The sequence below is a fragment of the Struthio camelus genome, chromosome 3, assembly GCF_040807025.1.
Source record: "Struthio camelus isolate bStrCam1 chromosome 3, bStrCam1.hap1, whole genome shotgun sequence".
NCBI lineage: Eukaryota > Metazoa > Chordata > Aves > Struthioniformes > Struthionidae > Struthio > Struthio camelus.
Window position 1 is genome coordinate 74851545 of NC_090944.1, and position 13433 is coordinate 74864977.

General features: G+C 40.2%; 1 protein-coding gene across 11 annotated transcripts in view; it reads right to left on the reverse strand.

The window, feature by feature from the left end:
• Positions 1 to 11665: 11665 nt before the first annotated feature.
• The window catches only part of NHSL1 (NHS like 1), a 197495-nt gene continuing 195727 nt past the window's right edge, over positions 11666 to 13433 (reverse strand). For all 11 annotated transcript variants that reach the window (XM_068938478.1, XM_068938475.1, XM_068938474.1 and 8 more), the window contains one exon: positions 11666 to 13412. In XM_068938478.1, the coding sequence (XP_068794579.1) occupies positions 13339 to 13412 (74 nt within the window). In that variant the 3' untranslated portion in view covers positions 11666 to 13338. The remainder of the gene's footprint in view (positions 13413 to 13433) is intronic.

Below are 13433 nucleotides of genomic sequence, written 5' to 3' on the forward strand. Positions count from 1 at the left end.
GCAAAGTAAATATTATTCAAATGCGTCTGTGCCAGTAGTTCAAGCCCTTAGGGGGGCTTGCGCATGCTTCCTTTTAGACAGCAACATATTCTAATTCTTTCTTACAGAATAGCATTTTGACAGATGCTATGTTGACAGACGCTCTTGCTATGAACAAAAATACTGGCCACTACAGGCCTTGACAACCTCACAGATTATGACTGCTTCTTCCTTGCAGATGCCAGCTATTCCATGATATTACATTTGTCTGTAGCTTGCCAGCATAGAATCTAATATATATTGTTGTGTAGAGAGTATACAGTTTTGAGGCAACTCCAAAACCCAAATGCTGTTTTGACTTGCACCTTGTGATTTCCAGTGACTTTCATGAGTTCTATCAGCCAGTGTAGAACTCATCCTGCTTTATGAAAGGAACATATTAAAAAAAAAAAAAGAAAAAAAGAAAAAAGAAAAAAAATGGCTGAATAAATCAGTGTATGGGAGAAAAAAATGTCACCTTTGAGCTGCAGGTAGTTAAAATTCCATGTTGTTATGTCAAGAGTGGCACAAATCATATCACTGCAGTAACTAAGATGATCAGAACTGATGACCCCATTCATATAGTTCCCTTAAAATGAGAAAAAGCCTCATTTTTTTTGTTCCTGGAATGATTCACAATATGGGATTATTTTCTTGAACTAAACTCTTGAGTTAGTTACCATTTTGGTCACAGAACTGTAAGAAGAGTAGCAAGAGATGCCTGGACAAATCCAAGCAGAACAAAACATTTTTCTTTTAGGACCATGCCTGGGATGAGTTCCTGGTATTTGCTGATACACTTGAAAGTATCATACTTGACTTTCTTCTTGTGTTTTGTTTACCTCATTAGTGATCTGGTATATGCAGTTGTTGCCAGCTGCAGGGAATGCTGGAAAAAATACAAGAGCACCAAGCAACATATCCTAACTAACCTGCAGCATGGGGTTCAAAGATCAGTCACTTCTTCCTCTTGTGTCTGTATGTTTCACTAACTTCAAAATAATTCTACAGGCACACTTGAAAACGTAGCCTTCCCTGTATTGAATATAGCATATTTTGCCTTAAAAGACCTGCTGTGCTCTGAAATTATGTACACTGTTCCTCAGCACAATTTCCTGTTTATCTTTACTGTAGTAGCACCTCAAACGCAGCTGCTGGACTCCTTATTCCACGCTGCTCTCTAGATACCTTACTTACAATTAAGATAACTTCTTGGGTGGTAGTTCTTGGGATCAAGGCCAACTTATTTCTCAAACTAGTCAAGAATTGCTATTCTCTCCAAGAATATAGACAGCAATTGTCTCTCACATGATATTTATTGGATAACTCTCAAATCCAGCCTTGGATAAATAGTTTCTGGTTTATTGCATCACTGTAGACAATTAAAAAAAATTTGCTCAAATTCAAATGAACAAGAACCACCCTATTATTTAAATTCTTTCTTCTGACAGACGGTTCTGTATTTATCAAGAATTGCTATCCCTCACCCAATTCCAACACAGTTATGTCGGGTCTTGCACATTAATTGTCCTTGGTGGGTTTTAACCTAAAACCATGCCAGAATCTCACTCTTAAATCTCCACTGCAAAGAGAAGGTCCACACAAAGACATCATTTCTTATGCCACCATAGTGAAATTAACCTACATTGCCTAAAAGCTACCTCTGATCACAACAACCTGCGATGATATAACATGTAGTAATATGCTAGTAACAACATTATTATTATTACTAGCGCTACTGGTTGCTGACCAGTTATCAGGTCCCTGAGGCAAACATTCTTCATATTCAGTCAGAGAGCTCATGATCAGAAAGGAACCCATGTCTGGCAATACAGCAATAGTAAGTATTCAGAAAGAAAAAAAAAAAATCTCCATCCACTGAAAAGAGAACGTTTAAAACACACGACCTAAGAGAAAGGCATTGGAGCTTAGACTGGAGACAAGGCAACTGAGAAAAGACATATTAGGTTTTCAAACATATAAAAGATAACTACAGACAGCCTAAAATAAACATCCTTCATGTCTACAGCAATCCACACAAATGCTAGTAAAATTAGACTGCAGCAAAAGTTGGAAAACAAATTTCTAAAAGTAAAGGAAGTGAAGCACTGGCATCATCATCTCTGGACTTTTTAAGAAGAGGTTAGTCGAACATCTCTTAGGAGTAGTGAAGGATCTTAGGGGAACAAGTAATGGACTAGGTGTCTTCTCTGGGTCCTATGCCTTAAGGCTATACAAATGTACATTCTGTTCATGATTTCTAAGTTTTGTATGAAATCAGATGTCTGCTTCTTTGAAAATCTGATATGAATTTTCATGTGCATCCAGAAATCACTACAAGCCTGGCCTCATACTTATTCATACAAAGTATTTATATCACTTTTATTTTTGTTTGAATTTGATTATTAGAGCTTATCAAATATTAATGTCTGCTGATAGACATGTTGTTTTATGAGTTGTGAAATCACCATGATGTGAAAAGTAACCGTATTTCACCTTTCCAATAAGAAAATACTAACCACTATGGATAAGATTAATGTCATATATAGAACCACTTGCTTACGCTTAATAAGAAACCACTGAACTGTGCAGATCTGCTCTTAATAAAGAGGCTTTCAAAAGCTTAGGGAGCAATCTCTGCGCCTGACTTCTCTGTAAGAGCCATAAGAGTCCCAGTACCAACTCTGGTCCATCACTCTGTAGACTTGAGATGTATCTTACACACCTGCAAGTTTCTTACTCAAAATGTGGTTAAAGGAAAATAACACAGATAGTTTATACAAAATGGTCTCGATAAATACCCACCACACAAGTTATGCAGCACATATCTCCAGTAATAACACAACAATTGAATATTAATACAATATTCTCTCTCTCTTCTTTTACCTTTAGGGGGAAAAAAAAGTTTTTTGCAACTATAGCAGGAGCTCAGAAACTAAAAACTTAGATAAAAGTTTATGCTTGTATACAGAATGAGCATCTGGCACCTATTCTTTGCTGTGCTGAAAATTGACTCAGGACTATTCAATGGTTTGTACTCACCAATGATAAAATAAATAACCAGGTTACACCCTTGGTCTAGGACATGATCATTCTCACTGACGAGGAGAGGAATAGCAAGCATTTCAGTAAATACATTTCACTGAAGTGGGATGCTCATTTGTCACAAATATTTTAACCAGTAATTTAGAGTCCTGGCTTCACTGAGGGGGAATGACAGGGGAAAAAATAAAAAGAAAGAAAAAAAAAAGCTAAAAATCACAGACATCAAGTTATAATATTTTTATGATCAACGCTACCATGGTGACCAAAAAAGAACTGCCCCAGAAATAAAATGTTTGTCTTAATCTATGCATACAAGGATTTTACTTGGGTCCCTAAGCCAGGAAAGCTTCCAAATACAGACACACAATTATTTTGCCAGTACAAACTCCACTACCATAAACTAGTTATAGCAGTAAAAGGACTCTTATAAGTTCTACCTATATGGAACGTTCAATCAGCAGTCATATTCTAGTTAGGATGCAAATTTTTTTTTTTTTAAGCAAACTCTTAAGGATGAAAACTGCACAAATACATCGAATAAGAATGAGATGAATGTTTATGGCAAATGAAGTATTCACTGAATCTCCTTTCAAGAACCGTCCATAAGCGAAACACAGTTTTGGATTTTTAATCATAGAATTTACTAATTTCAGTCTAATTCTTACTGAATAATCACATTATGTCATTACTTTTATCCCACAGTAGTTCTTTTCCTCTACTGGATAACCAGATCTCCTGCATAATAAGAAAGAAACGTAAGCATGTGGAATAACAGGAATACTTTGGAGGAGATATCCCTTGTAACGAACACAGCATCCTGTTCTCAAGGTATAATTAGCAAGCCTGGGTACAGCTAGTAAGTCAATGCCACAGGAACACAGATCCCAATGAAGACAGCAAAAACTGCTTGAAAATTCTTATTAGAAATTCTTGGTTACTTAGACTACTCTGACAAGCAGCATAAACGTACATTTGCACTGTTACAAGCTTTTCATTAAGCAGTTGAATTAAAAAAATTCCACTCTCTCTTTCTCATTTGCTCAAGGTGTGAAAGAATCAAACTTGGTTATGACTGACTTTATCAGTAGCTCTACTTCTTACTATTCACACAAATTTAACCCTATGTAGCATTCACTGTCAGAAAATAAAGTATGAGGGCAGAAGCAGCATTCAAAACTTTAATATTCAGAATTTCAAACGAGTCGAGCCATTAAGGTCTATTCTCCAGCCCCTCCCACACTCATTTGTTCTTACAAAGTCAGGATGTTATTTTTTCTCTGAATACTTATCTTACAGCTTTTCAGACATTTCTACTTTTCAGACAAACGAATACTTCTAGGCAGAAAAGTATGTACAAGGAATCTTTTCCAATTAGGTCAGCCTCGTTCCCCTGATTCAGGGTCTGGGTTTTTTTGTTTTGTTTTGTTTTGTCCAGCTTCAAACCAAGAGACCTAAGCACATGTTTTTCAGCTCTTTGATAGAGTGCTAATGAACTGAATTCCTTTAATGGGCTGCTTAAGTCTCCATGCAGAGAGGTAGGAGAACCATTTCACCAGCAACCTACACACAGTAGAGCGCCCTAAAGGGAAAGGAATATACGAAAGAATGCAATCACAGATGAAAACACGCTTACCCATAAGTAAGTCTCTTAAAAACCTGCTTTCCCTGCTCCCTTCCCTTATTTCCCGGTCTTCATTTCTTCTCATTTGATTTAATTCACTTTTATGCCAGCTATAAAAACGAAGGAATACAGAAAGGGCAACGGTAATTCTACAGACTGATCCACAGCCATAGAGATCAAAACATAAATATGCGTCCAGGTGTCATGTTCCATCTCCAATCTGGAATACCTATTTTTATTGTAAATACCTTGCATGAAAACAGTTTTCACTACAGGTTAAATAGACAGGTTCAAACATATCTCCACAAACACTTTTTACTGCCTGTGTATGTAGCCAACATACCAAATTATTTAAGCATAGCAATTTAAAACCCACTATGTCTTTCACTACTATAATGTTTATCTTTTCCTTTTTTCTTTCAGTTTGCAAAATACACAGTTGACACAAACCTCAGAAATCAATATAGGCTCAAGTTTATTATGAAAGACTGTGCATTTAAGTTTTAGACAGAGAAATCAACTTGGAGAGAATTATTTCTCATAAATCACATCTTCAAATAATACTCACTTCCTTTACTGACAAATATAGTTTTCCTCTGTTAATGATGCACAGTCTAAATGTGTATATAACTAGCTAGTTTCTAGTCTAATTCACACATCAACAAAACAGTATGGCTGTCAGAAATAAGAAAACGCTGTTGTTTGAATGGAAGAAAAAGAATGAATTCAGATCGATTACCACATCCCTAATTGTGTTTGGCCTCAGCAGGAAGAGCAAAGTAAACAGAGGACGTTAGTATGGAGACTAATGAAACAGTAACTCGACTTTTGCCTACTACAATTATAAAACATTCACAATGGCTGTTTTCCAAAGCATTTCCGAGAAACATCAACCTGAGAAGGAGCATGGCGCTACAGAAGCAACTAGCACATTGTCCCTAATCCAAAGCTGATGAGACAGTCCTTAGACTTTTACGCTAAAAGGCGGAGTGATGCCATGCTCCACCCTTAGCTGCTGAACAGCTCCAATGTTCCTGTTCTCCCCTTTAGTAACACTGTTACTGCAGTTTCCACTCTCAAGAAGGGTGGCCTGTGTGATTATTTGCTAATGTATGTTAAAACTTCTGCCAGGTTTTAGCACCTTTGTTTAGTCTTTGGTTTTAAACATCGCTAACCTCTAAATAAGAAAGCAAGTAAGCTAAACTAAAACATCTGCATTCCCCCTACAGTCTTTACCCTGCCTAATTTCCCTTAAAGCCTGATATCTCATTTAAGTCTAGACTTAAATAGTCTAGATTTCCTCCTCTCCCCACGTTCTTTTAAGAATATACGCAAAATAATTGTTTGATATCTCCAAGGAGTTATTATCTAATTCCCCATTAGTCTTTCTTGAAGTAACCAATCTTTTATTTCAGTGTTTATCTGTTAGACTGAAGCTCAGGAAGAATGTTAAAGTTGTTACAGCTTTGCCTGCATGTTTCACTGTGTTCTTTAAGTTTTCTGGCATTTCTTCTGGGATTCCTTGATTTGCGATGCTATGACTTACCACTGCATTCAGTGCCTATATACATATCGCTTGAGGGCTTATGTTTCAAGGTTGGACGAGATCAGATAGGTCATGAGGTCAAAATCTTCAACAAGCCCAGGCCAGCACATAACATAGTTCTGTTTATTTTGTATTTTTTTCAAATACCTAATAATAGACTTAGGGGAATAAACTTAAGAGAATAAACTCCCACTTTCTTTAATTCTTTTAATTCTTTAATTTCTTTAATCAACTTATTTGGAGAATCTGGACATCACACCTGAACATGCTACCCTCACAGAGAGTCCAAATTTCATTGCTGTTGAACTTCAGGAAATTCACAGTGATCTCTGTACACCTTGTGCCTTCAATACTAGGCCATTCCTTTTTAAAATTTTATGTCCTTGTTTAGAAACTTTCACAAATTACAGTAATATAGCCCAACAAGATGAAGCACACCAACTGCTATATATCCGAGCAATGTGGGTTTAATATAGAAAAAAAATATAAAAAATGAGTTCAATACAGAATTCTTAAAGCATAAATTTTGACACAGATTTACATTTTCTGTATTATTACAAACATCCCTGACAAACCATAAAACCTAGCTATAAAAGTAAACGCTGTATTGGAAAAGCTCTGCCTGTAGAAAACTTTAAATAGTCATTGGTTAGCGAGATGCAATTTCATTTGAGATCCAGTGTACACTTGGGGGAGTGCAAGAGAAGATACACTGGACATTGCTTTTCCCACCACTAAGAAAAGGATAAGGAATAGAGCAATTCTGGGGGTCAGCGCGAGAATGCTTTACACGGAGTCTTAGTTAAGTCCCCGAAGAAAAAACACAAGGACACATATTCAACAGCAACGTTAACTGGGACTAGCGACCCCATGGCAAAAGCAGTCCATAATCAGTAAAAATGCTCACCTCCTCCATGTGCCTCTCCTTTAACCCCTCTCCGCTAAAACATGTATTTGGTACTTAATTTAATACAGGATGATGCCCTCGTGTTGGAAACGAAGGAGGGTCCAAACTGCAATTCTGTAAGGCTGGCCCAAGCTTGCTATTTTCTATTTTGTTCTGTGCCTTTTCAAACACATTACCGGTGGAGGGCCTGCATCTCCACAATCACCTGCAGCTTGTACTCCAGTGCTTACAATACCTGACAAGCGGTAAACGCAGCCAGTCTCCGCCCTGGGAAAGGGGACACCATCCACTGCCCTGCTTTACCTGCGCTCACCAGCGCCGCGGAAACGCCCACCAGGGAGAGAGAGGTCGCCGCCGCCTCTCACTGCGGCTGCAGTAACATGGCGGGCCCCCCGCCTCCCCTAGAGCCCCCTCGCTGCCAACGGCTGCCAACGGCTGCCGCGAGCGAGGCGCCGCCGCGGGACCTGGCGGCCGCCCATCTCTCCTGGCCCGCCGCGAGCCTCTGCGCGCCCCACCCCTCCCTTCTGCCCCCCGCCGGGCCCCCACCGGCCTTGCTCATGCCCTGGCCGCCCTAGGAGGAGGCGCTGTTCACCGCCGCCCCAACCCCTTCCCCCGCCGGGCCGGGCCGGGCCGGGCCGGTTCCCCTCGGAGCCGCGCCCGCTCCCAGCCCTCAGCCCGCCGGCGTTTCTTCGTTTAGCATCAGCAGCCAATGGCAGGCCAGCCCGGCACGCAGCCAGCCAATAGTAGCAGAGAGCGATGGCGGCGGGGCGGAACCCCCGGCGGCGCCGGCCGTTGAAGGGAGTACAAGATGGCGGCGGGGGCTATGGGGTGGGACTCTTGTCTTCAGGCTGCCTTTTGCACGGGCCGCTTTTGCGTCGTCTGCGAAGCAGCTAAGAAAGCGCTTCGACAAGCGAGTTCACCTGTATACGGTACAAAAATGTAAAGCTGCAGGATGAGTTTGTGCTTCTGTAGGAAACAGGGTCCAGGGTCCCTGCAAAGGGATGTGGTGCTGCCCCCTAGGAGCTTAACTCCGAGCAATTGGAGACGATATCCTTCTGTCAGCTCCCCCTGCACCTTTTGTTTGCAGACTTTTGGCCATGAGGAGGCGGTATGAGCCAGCCAGAGTAGATAGTACGTCTGTCTACTTTTTAAATTAAAGTTTAACGGTGGACAGTTGTTTCATGAAACTTTTAAAACTATTCATGACAGTGAAGAAGTAAAATGATTAAGAGTACACTTTCATTAACCTGTTGTGCCTCAGCGCTTTGAAAGCTCTCTCTCTCCTTAAGGAGTAAAATGTAGTTTCATTACTTACTCCTTCTTACATAGAATTAAGCCTCAATCCATTTTTGCAGCCCCAGATAGTCTCACCCCAGGTTCACAAAGAGTGGTGTGAGGCGCTCTTTCTCTTGTGTGCCCCAAGTAGTGAAATGATTGCTGATAGCTAAATGCGTGTTGGCACCTTAGGTTAAGGTAGTACTATTTAAACTCAGAAGATCTCCATGATGATTAATCTTCAAAACAAAGTAATGTTTTTAGTTATAAACTAACTATATAGCTTCTTAAATAAAGCTCTGAAGAACAGAACAGAGACGATTTGTACCTGTATCTTTAAAGTAGCCTTTAGATGTCCTGCTAGGACCATGCCACGCATTTCAGAGACTACCACACCAACACAATGCCTTAGCTTTCAGCTTGGAGTAACAAATAGCTTTAAGAAGAATCTTCATCTCTTTTATATATTAATGGCAATGCAAAACGTTAAAAATACTTTTTTAGTATCTACTCAAATATCCTTAATACCTACAAGGGCTTCTACCCTGTTAAGTCTGGCTTCTAGCTAAGACATTAGGAGATGTTTTCCTTTGTATTTCAAGTTACTGGAAAAGAGAATAGCAAATTGTCAAAACAATCAAGGAATTTTTGGCAAGTCATGCAGTAGTGCTGAACAAAGCAGTATCTTCTTCCAAAAATCAAGTGACACAATAGCATTACATGGAACCATGAAGTGAGCTTTGGGTAAATTGGTATAGTAGTAAGTGTTTAGTATCAAGTGTTTCATTTTGATTAAAATAGCAGTTGCTAATTTTTGTCTCAATTTCCCTCACTAAGTGCTCCAACTTAGTGGGGATAGACTATTTTCAGACAGCTATAAACTTTACTCCTGTAATCCTTACTGTTGACACCTTTCTTGGAAGGTACTCATGCAGCTGGCCAGCCCTGACCTGTGCTTATCCTAACAAGCTAACAACATGACAAGTTGCAAGGTGTTAAAGCTAGGAAAAGGGGAGTAATGTATATATAGATGGATAAACTTGACTTGTAGATAGCAAGAAACAGCAGAACTGAAAAACATTGCAGATAACAAAAAGGGGGGAAGGGTGTACTAGCTTAAAGACGTGCTGTCCAAAGTAGAAGTTGCTGGAGCAACCAGATGAAGGTATAAGTCAGCCAGATTGGAGAAAGTAAACAGGGGCAGGCTGTTCACTTGGGAGGAGATGAGACAGATAAAGAACAGCAACTTGGGAGGGGCAAAAGGGAATATAAGGGGTAACAAATCATGTGATCTGGACTGGCTGGAAGGACCTGCAGAACAGCCGTGCACCTCATCACTGCAGCTTGGAGCAGGACTGTTGTTGCTTTGAGCATACATGCATGCATCTGGTTTACTTCTGCGGTCAGGGGTACCTGGGGTGCTTTCCCTAACACTACCCCATGGAGACAGATTAGATAACCTAACAGTTTCCTACAAAGGGTTGTAAAATATCTGCTGAATCATGAAGTTTGCTGCAAGGGTAAAGCAGTACTGAGTTATCTTGATTTATTAACCACAGAACTGCAGCAATCCAGAAGCTGTCTGGCTTTGAAGAGTGCAGGAAGTCTGTCTTACAGAAAGTCTGATAATTGGCAAGGATAACACCCACAGCTTCCGCATGTCTGACAGTCAGGGTGCCCTTAATCCACCCGTTAGTTGAATCAAGGCCACAAAAGCTAATAGATAGTATTACGTCCTTTTAGCAGTCAGTTTAAAGGCAAGAATGAAGAGAGGAGGCTTTTCTTTAAAGCTACAGCCTGTTCACCAGAGGAAGCATTTAACACACAGGTCCCTCTAAATCTACTTTGCTGTTTCTTCCTCTTGAAGGTCTTTCAGTACTCCATCAGCTGGTTCCACTGCTCACACCGGTCAGAAGTTTATAACTTTGGATTAAATGCAAGTTGTTTTTAAGAACAAACATCGACAGGACAATGCCTATAGTATTTAAAGTAACCAGAACTTTTGACCTGAAACTACTCAGTTGCAACCATTTTGAGAGGATTTCCATGGCTATTTTCCATGCTATACAATGTCTTTCTTCAGCTTTGATTCAGCTTGATGAACAATAAATTTTCCCTGACATAATATTATGAAAACAAGGAACCTTCAAAGAGAAGGAAAGAATTTTGTTCTGGGCCATAGCTAATAAAACAGTAGCAAATATTGTAACGTAAACAACCACTGCGCAATTACCAAAACACCTATAACAAACAACACCCGACAAGCTATGGGAAAGAAAGGTTCAACTCTGGTCCAGCATTACAGGTATCTTCAGATGCAACTGCCACCTTCATTGAATATTTCAAAGCTCGTGTCAAAACAAGCTTTAACTCTTAATAAAATTTCATCTCTGGCTTAGTTTTTGCAGAGTGATCAAGGAGTTCCCAGAATTTAAAGCAATCTTTAAGCGATCGTTATGCTTTAAAATTTAATTCTCCTGGCCTAGTTTCAATTAGATCCTCATGCTCTCCTAAACGTCCTTGAGAATTACTTAGCTACTATCACCTAGTCTCACCTTTCCCATCCCACAGGCAGCTGTGGTCTTTTCTTGTGCCCATCTGTGAGGAAATTTAGCTCTTTCCAGGCTTCAGAGTGGAGATAACAACTGAGGCTAATAAACAGCTTCTAGGGACAGGAATGTTCTTTTTGTTAGGTCTGTAAAATGCTTTCCTGACAGGCTCCTTATGACACAAACCATATTCAGGACCAGAACTGTACCTCCAGACTCACTCTCCCTCCAGTCACAGTACTGAGCCTACCCCATAACTGAGGAGAAAGGGTGTGGGATTTACTAAGGTTTCCTTAGGAAACCTAGTTGAGTGTAATGTGATTATGCTGCATGTGATCTCAAGAATCCTTTTTTCTCCTCCTAGTGGCTTTTCCACCCTGTTGTGACCTCCCTGTCAAAACTGTTTGAAAGTAGATAATTTAGCTAATTAAATTAGCTAATAAAAATATGAAGTTTCTGTGAGTGTCATGGAACTAGGTCTTTTGTAAAGGAGAGGGACCATAATAGCAACCTCACTAAGGGAAGACTACAGTATGAGGTTATCTCTTGTTAGACACTACAAAAATCCATTTGGAAGAAAAACTCCATAAATATTCTGAGTATATTATTGCAGTGTGCACTGTGCTGCCCAGCAGAGAAAACAACAAGATACGAAGATACGGACATTCATTCATTCTGTTGCTCACAAAACTACTGCAGAACAATTAAGTTATTTCAGATTTATTTGCTCTATTATTGCCTTCTACACAGAATTAAAAGAGCAAATGCAGACCTTGAACAAGCCACCGAGAAGATGCTTTATTGAACTCCCTCTCTAAAGAACACTTTAACTGACCTGCCTGAGCTTGTATGTACCCTTGTTTTCTTCTGTGCCTGTTTTTTTTTCTTATCTGGTCTTCTATAGGGATGAAAATATACATGATGCCCCAGTAAGCCTTCTGCGGGTCCATTCTGTGTGTCCACCTTTTCAGTCCTCTGTTAATTCCACTTGAACCCCAGGCTGATACAATTAATCTGTTGAAATTAGATATCTTCACTGAACAGAGAGCAGAAATGAGTGTTTGCCAGATGTGGATTAATTTGCACAGTGCTGCCAAATGCAGCTAATAGGCTTGTGCCTGTGTAATCCAAAGGGACCTCACCTCCTCAGAAGAAGAAAGTTAACAGACTGTTATCTACTTTCCTGCATTAGGCAACTGAGTTTTTATTTCCATCAACTAAATTGTGTACTGCCTAGGGCCAGAACCTGGTCTGAATTAGCTTGTAATACGGCAAAAATCATTAGCCTCTTACATTTTCATCAGTGTTCACTGGGGTGACTCTTATGCAAAAACTGTATCTTCAATTTTTTTCTTACAAAGGCCACGATTTATGTAGATCATACCACACTTTAGTCTAGAGTCACACTTTTTCCCTATTTGATTGTTCTATATCACAATAAAAACATTGTTCAATTAGGGGCTAGGGAGGAGAAAATAAAACTCGAGTACTTTGCAAACATTAAGGAAACAAATTGACTTCCAAATTCAAGTACTTTCTCAGTTACAGACTGCTGAAAAGTTTAATTGAAGACTGCCAGCAAAAATGTACATCTTCTCTGTTCGAGTGTTCCCAGCTAGGCAGTATTTCTTGGAATCTTACTTTTCCACGTAGTGTCTCTTAGGGCATCAAGTTCTCAAGAAAGGCAAACCAAGATGTGAAGTCATTTATCTTACTAGTTTATTCATTGGAATGATACTTAATACATATTGACGTTTGTCTCAGGGCCACATATTTTCAGAGATATTGAGGAAACCTCAATGTTTTCAGATGAAGAGAACACTATAAAATAGACTGTAAGCAACAGTCTTGAAAGTGGTAGGCTAATAGCCTACAGGAGAAGCTCCCAAACTGTCAGCACAAACCACAGCTTGATAGTGGGCATTGGTGGCAGGGACACCTCCCAGTGCACATGGAAGTACCCACCCGAATTGCAGTGCTGTCTGTCCATAACATATTGCTGAACTGGTGTCACTGCTAGCTGTAGCTGTTTGCAATTGTTCCATGGGTTTGAGGACAAGGTGGACTGGCTGAAGACACGAGCTGAGCTTCTAGTTTGTGGGAGATGGGTGTGAAATAGGATGGTGGGAAAGAGCTCAGGGTTGGTCTCTGGAGTTCTGCTGCAGGAGTATGGAAAGGCAGCACTTGGGGCCCACATGCTGTCATGTCTGCACATGGACTGGCACAGAACCAGGAGCTGCTGTCACTGATGGCATCTTCCCAGACAGAGGAACTTGGAAGTCCATGGTCTACAGATTAGGGCATAAAGGATGACCAAGCTTAGAGTACCAGCGTTACCCCCCTTCATATTTATTATTGCTGGCACGTCTTTCGGAGGCTATACCATTATCACAAAGAACCAGCAGGAAGTCTTGATGCTAGCAGGATGTTTGAAGCACGATGAGGAAGTATCTGTTGAAAGAATATGTAACA